This window comes from Megalops cyprinoides, chromosome 1 (assembly GCF_013368585.1).
Source record: "Megalops cyprinoides isolate fMegCyp1 chromosome 1, fMegCyp1.pri, whole genome shotgun sequence".
NCBI classification, from domain to species: Eukaryota; Metazoa; Chordata; class Actinopteri; order Elopiformes; family Megalopidae; genus Megalops; species Megalops cyprinoides.
The window spans coordinates 38,624,027-38,636,989 of NC_050583.1; the positions used below are offsets into that span (position 1 = coordinate 38,624,027).

The 12,963-nt window shown below is 42.9% G+C and overlaps 1 protein-coding gene and 1 non-coding gene across 3 annotated transcripts in view; one reads left to right on the forward strand and one right to left on the reverse strand.

Moving 5' to 3' along the window:
* Window positions 1-790: 790 nt before the first annotated feature.
* Window positions 791-862, forward strand: trnac-gca. Its single transcript has one exon. It is a non-coding gene; the product is annotated as a tRNA-Cys (tRNA).
* A 777-nt stretch (window positions 863-1,639) lies between these two features.
* plxdc1 (plexin domain containing 1) overlaps window positions 1,640-12,963 on the reverse strand; it is a 37,256-nt gene continuing 25,932 nt past the window's right edge. Inside the window, exons 5-14 of one of the 2 annotated variants that reach the window (XM_036541793.1) lie at window positions 12,563-12,685; window positions 12,358-12,476; window positions 12,053-12,152; window positions 11,756-11,851; window positions 11,493-11,574; window positions 7,404-7,464; window positions 6,956-7,082; window positions 6,159-6,194; window positions 3,639-3,799; window positions 1,640-3,139 (exon numbers count right to left, since the gene is read on the reverse strand). In XM_036541793.1, coding sequence (XP_036397686.1) covers window positions 3,017-3,139; window positions 3,639-3,799; window positions 6,159-6,194; window positions 6,956-7,082; window positions 7,404-7,464; window positions 11,493-11,574; window positions 11,756-11,851; window positions 12,053-12,152; window positions 12,358-12,476; window positions 12,563-12,685 — 1,028 coding nt within the window. In that variant the 3' untranslated portion in view covers window positions 1,640-3,016. The remainder of the gene's footprint in view (window positions 3,140-3,638; window positions 3,800-6,158; window positions 6,195-6,955; window positions 7,083-7,403; window positions 7,465-11,492; window positions 11,575-11,755; window positions 11,852-12,052; window positions 12,153-12,357; window positions 12,477-12,562; window positions 12,686-12,963) is intronic. The other variant, XM_036541802.1, reaches the window with a different exon arrangement.

Consider the following 12,963-nt stretch of genomic DNA (forward strand, 5'->3'; position numbering starts at 1 on the left):
CTAGTATGTGAAATTCTGGCCATCCAACGCTGTGACTAACTCTGCTTATGTGTTTTCGAGAAAGAGTGATTGTTTTTTCAAGCACATGTCAGATGCTGAACAGTACATTGTAACCGAATGTAAGCTCTAGCGATCGCTGTTTCTTATCTCCCTTATACAATGTAGCCACCGACATGCTCGCTACAGGCAGTAACTAGCTAGGTAAATGTTGTAACTATTTTAGCAAAACTAGCTAGCTAATGTACGTTGGTAGTGGTAGTCTATCAAAATGGAAATGCCTTGACCATTTGCTATTTCAACGCAGATGTGTGCAGGACGACAAGCTAATAAAAACTGACGTAGAGAGTCAAAACATTAATCTTAAATCTCTTTCCATTCAAAACTAGGATGTGAACCTCTTTCCCTTGTTTTGACCGCCACCTTGTGTCGTATTCTAGCTATTATAAAACCATAATGTTGCCCCTAAATGAAATGATTGTGTTTCGCTAACTAGCTGGCTTGCAAGTTTAATTTGATCAAGACATAATGCATTCGTCGGGAAGTCTAGCATCAAGGATGTTAGCTGCTCTTACATATCAGAGGTAACGTTAATATTGTCACATTGGAACCTGTGGCAGAATTCCTCGTGCTGTTTAACAAAATAGCTGGTACAGCACGTGTGTGCTAAAATGGTTAGTATGATCATTGTTAGAAACATCAGGTTGTTAAGTAATGTTTAATAATCAAGTGTAGCCGAGTATGAGAAAGGGTAGTTCATAAAACAGATGAAACCTCCCTTTTTACCGTGATTGGGGGTATAGCTCAGTGGTAGAGCATTTGACTGCAGATCAAGAGGTCCCCGGTTCAAATCCGGGTGCCCCCTACATCGTTGATCACTTTTTGACATACCTAAATAATTTATCCGCGTTTCTTCGGTTAAAAACCTTAATCCACATAAACAATAAAATTCCTAGTTAATGCAAGAATTTTTTTTTAATGTCATAGCTGTAAAGCAACTATAGTTATTTTACTAGTCTAGTTAGCCACGTACATAACACTATTTCACATTTTAGCAATCTAACCTAAACGGACTGATTGTACTACAATATCGCTAAATATGTCTTTAACGCTAAGTGGCAAGGGTCTGATCAATTATATCTGATTATTCCAAAATAATAATCTATTTTGCAACCCCTGTCTACGCCGGCGAAAGCAATCCTCCGCCCTGTTGGAAATCATGTCATCGGCAGATGTCGCCATAATCCAACCCATTACTTATCTCAGCGAAACGTATAAACGTTACGCCCCGTACTCAAGGATCCATCCCATCGGTGCAAGCCTGAGCAAGGGGCGTGTGCTCGAGAAGAGACGCGCTACTCCACAAGATATTCAGCTCTACTCACAACGCTATGGGATTATTCTCTATATATTCTCTATATACTTACTATTCAGATCTCTAGAATCACCCCACTCCCAGCACTTGAGCATTCTCTCTCATGATGAGCGCACACGCACACCTAATTGAGTTAAGACATTCAAGCAGCAATGTGAGACGATCATACACAGATCTGAAACCAGGAAATCATTTATTGATTTATTGTCATAACATATTTACTCTTTTATACAATGTTATTATAGTGTATTAATGTAACTTGCACGTCTGCATCAATACTCTGAGTCCATCCTGGGACATCTGGTGACAGTGGCTATGTCAGGGACTTTGGAGACCCCTTGTGCTAAATAAGCAACAGGAGTGATGACAATAAGGAGTGTCACATTTCTTCCCTATTCACTGGGCCACTGGTTGCCGTATCATGAAATAAAGAGTTCGGGGCTCTGTGCCAGACCTGCACAGATTTGCTGTGAGCACGGGCATCCGGGCACAGTGTCCATTTAGAGGGTGAGGTGGGACTCTCTCTCCATGGTATGTCTGACAGACCCAAAATCCCACATCCAATGGCATGCAGGAGCCCACAAGATCGTCAGGTCATTCACAAGAAGTGTCTTGCCGCAGAGATTTGTGATACCTGTTGTATGTGGGTACCATCCTCTTGGTTCGATAGCTTCTCATAGACATGGTTTGCAACGCAAAACCATTTCACTTCATAGGTCTCCGTTCCACCACTGTCTGTTTTACTTTTGGGAATTTGTGCCATTTGTGAAAAGTTGGCCTATTTCACATACTGTACCAAGAATATTTAAGTCCATTATTTTAAGTTCTGTACAACCTACAATATAAATTCTAACACTATTTAACCATTTAAAACATTTTTATCCCAGAAATGCTGATGAGCTAAGAAAAAGAGACAGGATGAATACAGCTTGACTTGGACCAACGCAATAGCATGAACTTGCTATTATTGGTGGGTATGTCAAATCTTTGATTGGATGTTTTCTTTAATCACCTGCTAACGTGATTGCAGTATGTAATGCTTGCAGGTTGTTCTTGGTCCCCAGGAATACTGCCACCAGTCCCATTTTTATGTTTGTGTCCAGGAGCATACTTAAGGTGGTCCCAGATCACATTGGAGAGTTGAAAATTACGATTCACTATAATTCACTATAAAAACATCCTGCCTGGATTTGGCAAGCAGCCCTGATGTCTAACAAGCACGAGTTTTCTCTTATTGCTAAATTTACTGCTTAATGACTGGGACTTTAGCAAATTTGGCAAAATGCGCATCAGAGTCCTACTAAATGCATCACTGTTTCTTCTTGCTTTCATCAACTCTGTGATAACTCAAGAGATGCATCAGTTGCAGAGCTAGTCAAATCCGTGTGGCTAAAAGAAGAGTATTATATGAAACGTAGTCATTGATCAACAAGACACTTTGTAAAACATATTTTTTCCTTGTGAAAACAAACAAAAAAAAACAGAAAAGCATTATAAAGATTAACTGTACATTAATTGCAGTAATGATGGCTAAAATCTTGCTGTATTTTCCCTTGCGGTTTTGTCCATTTCTTTACATTCCCCAAAAGCCCAATCCATGCTACTCCATCCAGCCCCAGTCCTGGAAGCACATGTCCAGTCCTCTTAGCACTGTTCAGCCTCAATGAAGCCCTCCTTCTCGTGACCCCCAACCTCCACCTCTGCGTAGCTGGAGTGGCAGCCCTGGTTCCTGAACTTCATGGATGGCCAGTAGTTGTTTGTGCGTTGCTGCCAAAATATCACATACATCAAGAGAGATGGTTAGGAATGAAGAAAGGTAGAGTGGATGTGTGTGTGTGTGTGTGTGTGTGGGTGTGTGTGAGTGTATCTGTAAGTATGTGTGTATCTGTAAGTATGTGTGTATGTGAGTAAGTATGTAAATGCACCCCGGCCTGAATGCATGTGTGTGTACTACAAGTGGTACTTTTGGAGTGGATTGCAGATGGAAATGAGAAATCTTCTAGGGATTTCTCAAGTCATAAAATGGAGGTTTAGGGATAGGACAAGACTTGGGGAAAAACATTGTAGGAATTTCCACCCTTCCAGTCTTTGTCCTTTGAAGTCATCATAGTCATAAAAGATATAAAAGAAAAAATTGATTACTCTTGGTGTTAATTTGTTGTATGTATAGAGATGTATCTTATAAAGTAAATATATCTTAAGATGCTTGCCTTCAACAACTTCAGTTACTTACTCCTGGGATAAGATTACTAACAGTTCCACTGACCTGCATGAGGTAGAATGGTGGGGCAACAGTGGGATGTGTGTTGATGTAGTAGAGAGCCAGCAGTGTCAGGGCTACAAGGAGAACTACAGCTGTCACTACTCCTGCAATGATTCCCGTGTGCTCTGGTGCCCCCTGCTGCCGCGGGGGACCAGTCTGTAGGTCTGAAAGAGAAGAAGCGAGAGTGGTGAAGAGAAAAGACCCACAGTATGGAATGGGCTTAATAATGCATAACCAGTTACGATGTAGTGGGCTTTTTTTACTTAATGTTTATTTCAGAGGGACCACAAGAAGTGGGGCCGGTGTAGAGAAGATACAGAGAAGCTGTGTCCCAAACCACATATCTGCCATCTGGCTAACTCAGTCTGTGTAACTGTAATCTCAATGCCAAGTGTATTTTGATTCCTAGACTGTGCTCCATAGTTAGGCCTTCATTTTGGGAGTCAGAAGTGACATCACTAAGTTAAAGGATGTTCCAAACATTGGTTCAGTCAGCTCTTCATTCAGAGAAACATTATTGTGATTTTGGAGAAGGAAGAAGAAGCACTCTTAAAACTCTGTTTCATTTAAAATGCACAATGTCAGACCCACCACATTAGCTGCAATCAAGTAAAAATAAATCACCTGTGATTCTTATTTCATTTGGAATGCCTGTTAATCATGAAAAAGCAGGTTCGGGGTCCATTATCGTTCCAAAGGTAACTCACAGGTCACCACTATCGCTCATTTTAGACTTATGAGCTCAAGGGATAACTTTGGAATGCAGGGCTAGATCGTGAGAGTCAGTGTGTGGCTGCCTTGACTAGTGATCTGTTCTAACAAAAATAACTATGCCTTTCATGAAACCACAGGGCTTTTAAGCAGAATGGTTGCTGACTTTGAACTGTAGTCAAGAGTACATCTAGAGACAGTGTTTGAGAAATGTGGCAAACATTACAAGAATGAGTATATGTTTAAAAAATGTGAGCAGGAATCTTGTTTAGAGAACTAAATTTATGCACATGCACAGATCAGAGTACCGTTTATCAAATGGGGTTTGGCTTGGATGTGACCAGAGACGTGACTAGCAGTTTGTAGTACAGTCCATGTCTTTAAGTGCACAAAATGTTAGATGAATGACTGAATGTAGCTGACAGTTGTAGCTGATTGTCACCATTTGGTGGCCGTATGCATGGGTTATGGTCAGGGGTGACCAGGTGAAAGGATTTCACACACAGATGCTGTAGATGTATTTCTGCAGTCTTACCCATTCAGTCAGCCTCTCAATCATGTCAGGAAAAGACAGTGCAATGTGCCCTCTTGACAGTGTCTGCTGGGCAAATGTGTGGTTTGGGATGCAGCCATAGAGAGGGACACAGGGAAGGACAACAGAGGCGGAGTGAAAGTGTTCACAAACACTCTCTTGGTGTGTTTCTTTCAGGAGCTACACTTCCATTAGTGTGAATTTACGTGGCTTTATACTAGATTTACAGTTTTGGGCCACTTGCCTTATGGAACTGACATTATATGCATAAAAATGAAAGTTAGCTGGTTTTTATGCAAAACCAGACAGTAGCATTTTTCATGAGTTTTAGTAAGAAAATGTGAAATCACTGGCCTAAATGCACACTCCACTCCATTGATGGAAACAAAGCTGCAACTTGTACAAACCCCTCATCTTGACCATAATTTTAACACCTGTCTTGTGGGTGTTGCACACAAATAGAAACAATGTTATTTTTTTTGGGTTCCAAGGTGAATTCTCTTCAACATTCTTATGGAAGCATAGCCATTGGCAGCTGCAAACAATTGTCTGCTGCTATGGAGACCCTGGACAATTGCCTTCACAGGTGTGGTGTCTTGTGTGTAGAATGAAGGAGCTGCTGGGAGTGATCCAGTCTGAGTAATTACAGCAACAGTAACTGCCGTAGCCACCCTTGCTATCACACAGGCACCAGGCATGAGGACAATAATCATTAAAATCACCATAACAATGACATACTATTGGTACTATGCTTTAGCAGCTGTTATAACCTCATTTATGGTGCTATTCTATATTTTCTGAACAAATGTTTTTTCTGATAAATAAGGTACAGTGCCAGTGAGTTGCTGCTATACCCCTGCCCATACTGCAGTTTTTGCCAGTGTGCAATGCAATGATGATCTCTACTAGCTCACATCATACAGTAATGTTATCCCAGATGAAATAAACCTGACCTGTCTGTGCAATATGAACAGAAGCTCTGATGGGCTACAACATTGTAATGCTCACACTGCTTAGTCTTTAACATTGCTTGATAGTACTGCCACACAGAAGACCAACACAGCCACAAATACAAACAAAAATACACACATGCATTGGGGTACAAAAACACACACACACACACACATGCACTCTACCGGCTGTGGTCAGTTGTCCAGGGCTACACTCAGTTTGTTCACATTTTTGCTGCATTTAGACCACTGAGCCTGTAACTACAGTGATAGAAATACATCAGCTGAAGACCACATAGGGAGTACAGCACTAACCACTGGCCAACTCACCATTGCCATTGTAGTGAATGAGAAGTTTGGTGTCATCTGTGGACAAAAAAGTATTGTGTGGAGACAAGAGTGCCAAGAGACAGAGCATTATGGTCTTGCCAAGACATAGCACACACCCACACCCCCCACACACACACACACCCACACCCACCCACACACACACACACACACACACACACACACACACACACACACACTCCTCTACATCCTTGCCTATGGAACAACAGCATATTGCCTACATGCAATAAATATTACTGTATTTATTGTATGCACATGTTTATCTAGCTCAAAGTACATCCTAGCTAACACAAAACTGTCTCACCATTGTGCTGCAACATTTAAACTTGATCACATTTCCAAAAGGTCACATTGACATCATTGGAATGTTACATGTTGGGTGAGAGCGTACTAGTGGTGTGCTGAGGTCAAGACCCCATCTTGGTATTTGGTGAAATAAGCAGTTGCAGCGAGTGGTTCCGAGACACAAGCATGGAAAAAACAAGCACGTAGATGAATGGATTACATTTCCACCTGATCATGATCACTCACACTGTAACACTCTGAAATTGCCGTTATTCACCAGTCTAAAATCAGTGGCCCTAACCTTTTATGGCATATTTTCTTCCAAACAGAGCAGATCTCAACATTAGCCTTCCAGGCCTGCTTGTCACTGAACATAATGAAGGAACTAATAATCCATATGTGAAAATATATATATTTATGTGTCTGTGCAGTGACTGTGGACAGAGACCCTGGGCACCAGGACTGAGCCCATCGTGGTTGCAGAGCAGACTCGCCTTCTGTCACAGGGCTGTCGGGCAGGGCCCCTGGCGAGGGGGTGGGCTCCGGGCTTGATGGGTTGAAGGGACCCATTGTGCCATCAGGTCCCCCTGGACCATACTCCTCACACGTGCCTCCCTTGGCCTGCCAGGGGAGAGGGCAGCAACAGTCAGCTAAAGGAGGTCAGATGGCAGAGTGGCAGTTAGGTAATTAGGCTTGTAGCCTGAAACTGATTATCAGGTGCTGCTGTTGTTGAACTTCATTTAAGTTGGTTTAGTAAATATCCTGTTGTAATCATAATGTGGAAAATAATAATACGTAAAACAAAACTGTCTGTATGGCAGGGAACATCAGAAAATGAGGGAGTTAAAAAGTGTGTATGTGTGTGCGCGCGTGTGTGTATGTTTATATGCATTTGCATGTGTATGTGTGGGTGAGTGTGTGTGTGTGATCCTTCATTCATACCTCTTCTGAGCAGCCATAGTCCAGCCACTCCTGTCTGTGTCTGTCTATTCCATCTGAACACCTGCAAACAGACACATGCATAAACAGTGGGGGAAAGATATGCATGACAACAGGTACAACTGCACCCATTCAACACAAGCAAGAACATGAACAGTTCCAGCCATATGCAATGTATCAAAGGGTGTACACATTCATACATAACAGACTAGTTATGGGCACAACTACGCACAGAATGTGGGTGAGGCATAGGTACAGTAATACAACTCATTTGCCTACACAAAAACTTTTAAAAAGTTGTAAAATTGGAGCAATAACATGAAAGCATTTCATCTCTCTTTCCCAACAGGCAATACAAAAATGCCTTCATGTCTTTGTAGTGAAGTCACTGATTCTCTCCTAGTCTCTGTCACAAAGGTTAATATCTAGTCTTCAGTCAGTTGCTGTCACAAACGTGGCAGAAGAATCATTCCCTTCACACCAGCACTCAGGGATATTCATTTCACATGCAAACCTCCAAACACTGTAGCCTATTCATCATTCTTTCCTCATGGAATGGATTTCGATTTGCCATGAACTGGTGTGGCAAGTATGACAAGTCACATGTTGAAGGCAAACTACTCATACCTATACAACATTAAAGCCTTTTCTGAAGAGCGAGTAAAAATAAACAAAATGGACCAGAGGTCTGAAACATTCACACTTTTAAGTTCATTGAAACACAAAGTGTCTAATGGGACTTCAGACAGTAAAGTAAATGCCCAAACCTGGACCATTTCTTCCTCTTTTTCTTTTTCTCCTCTGTCTCCTCCATCTTACATTTCTTGCCAGCGCATTATAACACATCCCCCTGTGGTCTTGAGAAAGCTTTGTTGGTTTCTCCTTAGATGGCCTAAAGTTTATCATATTCAGCCAACAACATCATCTGTTTGTTGTAGCCAAGTGAAACTATCTATTTGTTTATAATTAATTCACCATGCTTCATATTCATGCAGTGATGCATAGGACACATTCCTCAAAGACAGCTACCTAGCTAGTCACATGTAACTGTGTAGAAAGCAAGCTGTAAGCTACCACAATCAATATGGTAATCATGATTCATATATCTGAATTCTAATGTTATCATACCTGGCAATATAGCTCTAGGTTATGGTCTGTCCCCCACCAACTGCAATTTTGTTGTCATTGACTGCTGAACCAAGGGCAGGGTGGACTCTGCCATTTGTAGAAACGTGAGGCTGCCCTCAACCAGCCACTTAACTCACTGAGCACACACTTCTCAACTTTTCCATCATCAAAGCAGTTCCATATTGCTAGGTAGTTACACCTGAAAATGAAAGAACTCTAGTAATCTTTTGTCAGTGAAATGCTAACCATTTACTTAAAGTAATTCCATTGCTATTGCATGAACAATGACTAAGTTCATTGCTGCTGTCTTATCTAGCCACATTTTCTTCAGATTGTAGGAGAAAACACACACAAAATAAAGCTGGTTAGTTTGTAAGAGCTGATGTGGCCCACATTAATTTCTGCATCTTGGCATCATTTTAATATCAATAATTTAAATTTCAAACCTAGTTTTTGCAAGTTTTAAGTTTTTGTACTGCATTATGGAGAGCGTATGTTCTGGTACTTGAAGTATTTGTACACTGACAATGTTTTTTCTTTAGATTTCCTGTTCATGTATAAAGAGTACTGTGTTCTTGCCCTTGTATGTTAATTATGTTGCCTAGAGCTCTGTATGTCCGGGACTAAGTCCCAGTCTTATTACACTCTATTTTATTCCATTCCAGAGACCTCCCAGCACGATTCTGTGTAGGACGAAGGGAGACAGCTGCCTCCAAATGATGTCACTCGAAGTACAAAGAAACCAAATAAATACATGCAAGTAATTGTTTTTCTGCTGGAAATTACACTTGATTTATGTTAAGACAGTGATATCAGACCAGCATTTAAACAGGAATGACCACCATGGGTTATGTAGCCTAACTATCCATGGCTGAACCACGTTCTTCTTTCAATTGCAGGAAGAACTAATTACTCCAGGAGAGGACAGTGTGGATCTGAAGTGAGAGGCAAAGGAAGAGAGAGACAGAGTGATAAAGAGCACTGGGATGAGCCCCATGAGAGTGGAGGTTCGTGGAGCTCCTCTGATGTTGTTGTTGGCCTACTACTCCTTACCCTGGTCTCCAATGATGTCAGAGAGAAAGGGGATCTGAGGACAGAGCACATACACATGCACATGCGCGCGTGTACACACACACACACACACACACACACACATGCAGACACACACAGAGTTGTGCAGGTACATAATCACATTTGGACACACAAACACACACACATGCATACAAATGTGTGCATACATACACACACTATGCGTATACGCGCAGCCACAGATACACACAGATATACTACATACATCCTTTTTTTTACTACAAAAGTAATTCTCATGTTTACACTGTCGTTCTTGCTTCAGCTCCTTCCAATCTGTATGATTTTTGCAATTGAGAAATCATTTCCTTTACAAACGCTTTTCACACATGACAATGACATCATTACAAGGGCTGAATAGGCACTGTTCACATTGGCTGAGACTCCTTTGCTGGCCCTCTCTCCTGGCATTGCTTTTAATGGCAAAACCTAATTACTTCGGGACCAGCTCCATTCATACATGACTACTTTTCCCCCAGGGCATTTTACCTGATACCTAAACATCCTGCACCTGTATTTATACTTTGTGCAAGTGGGAGTTCCTTTGGTGGGCTGCGTGTTTCTCAATATGTGACTTTCATCATATGGCAGTCCAGTGATGATTCACGCAGATGCAGCGGCTTGCACTTTTTACAGGCTTGCAAATTTCGCATTGGAGGTTAATGTTGAGTCACGACAGTAGACATTGAAATGGAAATTAACCAATATGGCTGCGGAAAATTATCTATACTGCCATCACAAATCCCAGGAAACTCAAGAAAAACTCTAAGGGTGTTCCCAAGAGACACTGAAAAACAGAAGGGAAAATTGCTGGTGTAATGGCCAGGTGTACCATCAGGAAACTTCCTCAACTGGTAAATTCACATTCACATTTCACACCTCCTGAAGTAAATAAACCATTAATAACTACCTTGTGGAGTAAAGGGACATTAATATTTCTTTCCATTTACAGTCAAAAATGAAATTGTGATATGGCTTGGGCACCACAGGATTGCACTTATCATCACAGAAAATCTTCTGTGTCAGATGTTACAACTACATGATGATTCAAAAAGGTGTTTTTTTTCTTGCACACTGTGAAGAGTGGATGCAGGCAAAGGCAACATATTATATGTTGATGCACTGAGTACTTTTATTCTGAAAGATATTTCCTGTTTTCTTTTTGTCCTCAGTTCTTAAAAAAAATGAGTCATGAGAACTATTTGTTCAAAAGCAAACAGGTTATGTCAGTGAAAAAGATCTGCTCTCACAATTCATTGTGTCTTCAGTATTGGACGGAAGCAGACAACAACAGGCTACTTCAGGTCCCATTAGTCAGCTCTGAATCGCATCACACTCCCCACACAAGAGAACATTTGGCCTTCATAAAGATAATCTATGAGGATTAGCCTTTTTCTTAAATTGCATCCATTTGAATTGCTTGAATAATTCCGTAAGGCTGGCCCCGAGGATTTGACCATTGTTTGTCCTTGAGAAACACAACAAAGAAGACTCTGGTGGCTATGTTCTGTGTGTTCTGTCAAGGCTATCCCATGGAACTCTGGGACAGAAGCTGTGCACAGATCTGCATCGTATGGCTTTATTGATGACCCCAGCAGACTGAGCTACAGGAAACAAAAGAAACAGGCCCCCACGGTTTGTTTAGAGCTTTCTAATTTTGGAAAGAGCGCAGGGATTACTCACCTCAAGCTGTTTCTAATTTCCTCAGTGTCTCTCGCCTGCTCCTTGCTGACGAGGCCAACAGCCGCTCTACCTCTGAGTCTCTGTGTTGCGCACAGATGTACACGTGTGCACACGTACACCTACACACACACACACACACACACACACACACACAGCTGCAGGCTCCAGACCTGGCTATGGCCCTGTCCCTCTCACCTCTGCAGGATGTTGCACCAGCCGCAGCCAGCCGTCAGGTTAGAGGAGGTACACTGCTCACATGTCTCATGCTGCAGGCAGGCTGGGGGGAGGGGAGAGGGACAGACAGAGGGTCGCAAAGCACTCAGAGATCACAGATCTATGACTTGCTCTTTAACTTTGCCAAGCATTGATTGGAAAGGTGCCTTGTCATGCCCTCATGTGGCTGCAGTGAACAGTCTCATTGTCAGTGACCTGTCTGGAGGCGGTTGTGGCGTACTCACTGGGCAGTGGGATGAACTCGAAGGCCGAGTGGTTGGTAATCTTCGTGGTGTCAATCTCCACTCGATGATATTCATAGATTGTCCGGCGTCGTGATTCTGTGGAAATGAAACAACGTGATGACCATTGTCATCCATTGCACATATTCACCAACATAATCATAACAGCAGTAAGATAATCAAGAACTCCAGGAGTGCCAAAAGTCATAACTGAAAGGGAGACCAATGACGTAAATATCTGGGTCTCGCTTTGTGACTGAAAGAACCCCTCCCCTCTGTGACCTGGGTCCTGTGACAAACCTGGGGACTGTGGAGAAGAGAGGAGGGCCATGAACGCATCAGACAGGCCCACCTTCACTGGGTGTTTAGACGAGCTGATCTCCTCCACTGACAACGGCACCTGAGTGAGACAGAGAGAGGGAGGGAGGCGTGGGGGGATAAAAAGGCAGGGTTGAAAGAAAGAGCAAGCTGGTGAGAAAGACAAGAGGGAGGGAGGAGAGAGAGAGGGGGAGAAGGGAGAAAAGGCAGAAGAAATGTGTGTGTGTGCCTGCATGCCAGTGTGAGTGTGAATTGTGTGTATTGCTGTGTATGAGAGCCAGACTCACGTCTCTGTAGCTGAAGACGATGGTCCCAGTGTGATGGAGGGCAGTTTGAAAAGTGAACACCCCCTCCGACTCCTGGTCCTGAAGCTGCACCTTGTCCCACTGCACCACAAACACCTCCCCTGGGGCAGTACAGAGGTCACAGGTCACGGGTCACAAAGAGGTCAGAGGCCGCTGTGCGCCCCCCGTGAACCAGCCCCGCTCTCACCATTGTCCAGGTACTGCACTGTGGAGTTCTTGGAGAAGCTGGGGTCGAAGTTGGCCATGAGGGGGGCGATGTACTGAGTGGCTGTCAGCATGCGATGTGTGACCTCCCCGGTGAAGATGAACCCTGGGGGAGGTCAAAGGTCATAGGTCACGGAGTCAGGGAATCAGACTTATGTGACTGTTTGGTTTGCGTTGTTTGGATTGTCTTTAGTCTGAAAGTGGGAGGCATACAATCGCTGTACCCTGCAACCTATCCACGCCCTTCCCACTGCTTCACAGGCAGAGGGCGTTAGTGTGTGTGGGTAGCTGTGCTGATTGATTGACTAAATCCCAGAGAGGACGTTAGCCTGGTGCCGGAGCAGTGAGAGCAGGATCGATCGCTTCTGTGTCCGGATTAACTAT